General features: G+C 48.0%; 2 protein-coding genes across 2 annotated transcripts; one reads left to right on the forward strand and one right to left on the reverse strand.

Moving 5' to 3' along the window:
• The first annotated feature begins 1,985 nt into the window (after positions 1 to 1,985).
• LOC147618386 (pentatricopeptide repeat-containing protein At2g33680-like) lies at positions 1,986 to 2,924 on the forward strand. The gene has a single exon (XM_086775238.1). The coding sequence runs from the start codon at positions 1,986 to 1,988 to the stop codon at positions 2,922 to 2,924; it is 939 nt and encodes a 312-aa protein (XP_086631364.1).
• Positions 2,925 to 3,390: 466 nt separating this feature from the next.
• LOC147618387 ((R)-mandelonitrile beta-glucosyltransferase-like) lies at positions 3,391 to 4,370 on the reverse strand. Its single transcript, XM_086775239.1, has 2 exons — positions 4,042 to 4,370; positions 3,391 to 3,956 (listed from the first exon to the last, which is right to left on the reverse strand). The coding sequence occupies exons 1-2, from the start codon at positions 4,352 to 4,354 to the stop codon at positions 3,391 to 3,393; spliced, it is 879 nt and encodes a 292-aa protein (XP_086631365.1). The 5' UTR covers positions 4,355 to 4,370.
• Positions 4,371 to 4,570: the final 200 nt, after the last annotated feature.

Genomic DNA, 4,570 nt, shown 5'->3' on the forward strand with positions numbered 1-4,570 from the left:
AAGTAAACTCAGGTTTGATTTTAACGATCAAACCTTCTCTTTTTCTTTAAAAAAATGGCCAGGCACGTAGGTGATGCGGCCCACCATGAGCACCGCGTAGTTTGATGGTCGGGTGAGGTGCTTGAGGCTGTTGCGTGGTTGATTAGGAGCTACCGACAGGGTCACAACAGGCCAAATAAGGCGGCCGTTGGCAGGCATCGCAGAACTACACACTAGCTGAGGAGCCAGCGAGGAGCAGCAGGTCTGTAAGTACGGCTTATGCTCTCTCTCTCTCTCTCTCTCTCTCTCTCTCTCTTGGCACATAGCCTAGCTATGTATCAATCAGACATATGCCTTATTGCAACTTCCCAGTTCACCTTCTATTTCTTTGGTGTTATACCTCTTGGGAAGAACTCAATGCATCTCCTACTATAAATTGTGCAACATTGTAGTTTCTTGGTCTCATGAGTCATTTTGGCCTCAAGTAGACGTTAAATGTAACAGGCGGAAGCTTACAAACAGGATTATACTTTGATAATGAATATTCAGTGCCTTAGTTCCTGACGATTGCACAATGTAGCGGAGATAAGAGTGCGAGAGAGAGAGAGAGAGAGAGAGAGAGAGAGAGAGAGAGAGAGAGAGAGAGAGAGAGAGAGAGAGAGAGAAGAGAAGAACAATAAAGACAAGATACACCCGATGGGGTCCCAAATACCCCCTAAATGGCCCCCACCAAGGATTGGTGTATTTGCTTTATTGAATGATGAGAAAAAGACCGACTTCTTGATGATCTTTCTTGGCTATAAACATGCAGCCTAGCCTGAAGATGATCTGGTTCTGACCTTCAAGTTCCCTTGACTGGAGTTTTCCCTCTGGCTGTCCTGGCCCTTGGATCTCAGCACTATGTGAAATATGAGATGAGTCAGGCCTTTTGCCAATCTATGCTTTTATAGGCACAAAAGGGCTGGTTGGTTTGCTCATATAACCCTGTCAGCTTGTTTATTTATCCTCCACGACCTGTTTTTCTCGGCGCTTTAATAGGCACCTTTTCCAATATGCTGGCCGCCTATGTGCTGGCCCTCCATGGCCTGGCTAACTGGCTGTGAGGGCCTCATCAGCTGGCCAACTGGCCGCCCAGGCCGACCGCCAGTCCATGCCTACTAGGGGCTGGCCGACTGGGCCCTTGCCTGAGGCTGGCCATCAAGGCCTACGCCCTCTAAGGGATGGCCACAATGCTTAGAGCTTCTTGTGGGCCAATGTCATGGCCCATGGGCTGTCCTAGGTAGCCCAAGTGTGGGGCAGAATGGGTAACCCTTGCCCCCACGCTCTATGCAATTCTACATGCAACTACATATCAATGCCCATAACACCTGTCATCATTCCAGAGGGTGACTCACAATACAGATTGGCACTGCTTCATGTGCGGGACTTGCATAACTAACCCTGGACTAGCAGTACAGACTGGCATTGCTATTTCTGCCAATCTTCCGAGGTGTTTTGACCTTTCCAAGGTGCCTTTGCAGAACCACACATTGATGCTTGCCAAATCCAACTTGGCATTCCAACCTTATGAAGCTGAGGAAGATATCTTGCACTGCATTTTGAATGAAGCAAGCAGGTTGGATAAGCTCTTCTAATATGAGAGAGAGAGAGAGAGAGAGAGAGAGAGAGAGAGAGAGAGAGAGAGAGAGAAATGAAATGAAATGAAATGTTGTATTAAATGTCTTTAGAAGGCCAAAATGACCTATGAGACCAAAAAGATTACATCCCAATAGAATCTGATTCTCTGTCTGGAAAATAAATGAAATGAACAATATAAATTCTAAAATCTAGGCCTGCCATACATCAAGACCGGACCTTGATGAGGGTAAGAAGTTGCATGATGAGGCCCGGAGGAAAGGCTTCACTACCAACGTCTTTGTCTGTACTGCCCTTGTGAGCATGTATGGCAAATGCGGGGTGATTGTGGAAGCAGAGAATGCATTCAGTGAGCTGTCACACAGCACAACATGGATGCCATCCCATGGAACGCAATGCTGTCAGCATATGTTGAGCAGGGTGAAGGAGAGAAGGCTTTACAGGCTTATCGACAAATGCAAGAGGAAGGTGTAAGTGCAAACCAACAGACATTTGTGGCTGCCCTTCAAGCATGTGGTATACTCGCAGAGGAAGAAAGCACTGTGGAGGGCGAATTAACCATAGTAATGGCCTTGGAAATTGGCCAGGCATTACATGCTGAGGCCCAAAGGAAGGGCTTCAGTTCAAATGTCTTTGTTGGTACCACCCTTGTGAGTATGTATGGCAAGTGTGGGACCATTGTGGAAGCAGAGCATGTGTTCAATGGGCTATCACAGAGCAATATTGTGTCGTGGAATGCACTGCTCTCAGCATATGTTGAGCACGATCAAGGAAAGAAAGCTCTTCTTTCCTATATACAAATGCAAGAGGCAGGCATGAACCCGAATCAAAAGACATTCGTGGTTGCCCTTCAAGCATGTGGCAGTCTTGTAGAGGACTGTATTGTCATGGAGAGGCAATGCTCCAAACTCATGCTTCTGGAAATTGTTCAAGCCGTACATTCTGAGGTTCTGAGGAAGGGCTTCACTTTAGATACCTTTGTTGGTACCACTCTTGTGAGTATATATGGGAAGTATGGAACCATTGTGGAAGCAGAGACGGTGTTTATTGGGTTGTCCCAGCGGGACACTGTATCATGGAATGCAATGCTTGCAGCATATGTTGAGCAGGGTCATGGACAGAGGGCTTTGAAATTGTACAGACAAATGCAAGAGGAAGGTGTGACTTCTGACCGGCAAACACTTATAACTACCCTGCAAGCATGTGGCTCTCTTTCAGAGATGAAAGACACTACTGTAGTGCTGGGACCAGAGGGATTTGAAGCTCTTCAGAGGGCTTCAGAGCCCTTCAAAAAGCCTCTTACAACATAGGGTTGCAACCACAGAAAGCTTGAAAATTTCTCTAAACTTTAGACATAAACACATATTTTTTTCAAGATCAACCTAGTTTTAATGGCCTTCAAATTGAAGGTTAGGGTTGGGTTAGGGTAGCCCTCCTAGTACATTGTCAATGAAGACTTGTATGTTCTTGAGAGAGGAGCCCTCCTTGTGGGATGCGGCCCTTACAGCAGCCTCCCTCCACTCCCTAGCTCTAGCTTTGAGGGCTTTCCCCTTTTGACCTTGCATCAGCTCGATCACCTTCTTTTCAACCTCCTTTTGGTGAACGAACCCTTCAGCTCCTCTCTCCAGGCTCAGCCCCACCTTCCAACTCTCCACTGCACATCTGCAATTCATAGCCTGGTCAGACATGGACGACCAGCCAAGCAATGGCACACCTGCGCTGATGCCTTCCAAGGTCGAGTTCCAGCCACAGTGCGTGAAGAAACCACCCACGGCTTCATGGAGGAGGACTTTGAGCTGGGGCGCCCATGGGATGATCAGGCCGCGTGCTTTTGTTCTCTCTAGCCGGCAGCTCTGCTGATTTACCTCCTGTCATCAGCCCCAAGCGGACAACCCACAAGAAGGGCTGTTGGCTGGCCTCCAAGCCAAGGGCGATCTCTGCAATCTGCTCTGCAGTCATCATAGCGAGGCTACCGAAAGAAACATAGATCACAGACCCCGCCTCCTGCTTGTCCAGCCAGCCCAAGCAGCTCTCATCCTCGGCCACCCACACCGCAGTCGCCACATTGCTCTCCGTCTCCTTGAAAAACGAAGCGGGCAGCAACGGGCCGACTGCCAACACGCGATGCTCCTTCTTCAAAGCAGCCATGGTCTCTTCCTCCAGCTCGTCGAAGGTGTTCATCAGTATGCAGTCCGCCTCTCCTATGCTCTCAAAAGGGCGTATAAATAGCTTAAACATGAAATCCTCAGGGTCATAGCACTGCACAAAACCATTCATCTCTTCGAACTTCAAGGGCGGCACACCAGGCAGGCTGCAAGTAATCACGTCGGAAGGCTGAGAACCTAAGTGACACCTTAATCAGATAAGTATCACACCTCAATTAGATCTAAAAATTGAGCTACGCGTAATAATTAACCCTATCCATACCTTTTGGGGGCCTGTACCCTTTGGCCACCATCAACAATGAGGCATAGCTCGCTGCAGATTGTGTCCAAAACGACACAAACGGCAACCCAAGCTTCTTCGTAGTCTTGTGCACATTGCTTAAAAACGTGTTGGCGATGATGCACGTGACGGGAGGGTCTTGGAGCAGGAGGCCTTGCATCAACTCCTCAAAGGAGCGTGCATAGCCAGAATCGAGAGCAACCAGCAGGTCAACCACGTCAGTGGTGCGGCCATGCTTGGGGGGCAAACCATCGGGAATGTAAACGAAGCTTATGTTGTTAATCTGATCACTCATGCGGGATCTATTGTACTCAGTGGATTTGAAGCCTCTGTTATATAAAACAGTACAAGGAGTAGTAGGTGGTCTGCACACCCATAAATCTCAAAAAGAAAATAAAACTATGCCCTAGCTAGTCTTGGGTTGTGGAGCTGCAAGGAACTCACGCTTCACATCCATCTCCAGCATTCTGTATGAAGCAAACAATGACATGAAGTTATCCAATTGACATGA

Source organism: Cibotium barometz, chromosome 35, assembly GCF_041138505.1.
Source record: "Cibotium barometz isolate CiBa-2024 chromosome 35, ASM4113850v1, whole genome shotgun sequence".
Classification (NCBI taxonomy): domain Eukaryota; kingdom Viridiplantae; phylum Streptophyta; class Polypodiopsida; order Cyatheales; family Cibotiaceae; genus Cibotium; species Cibotium barometz.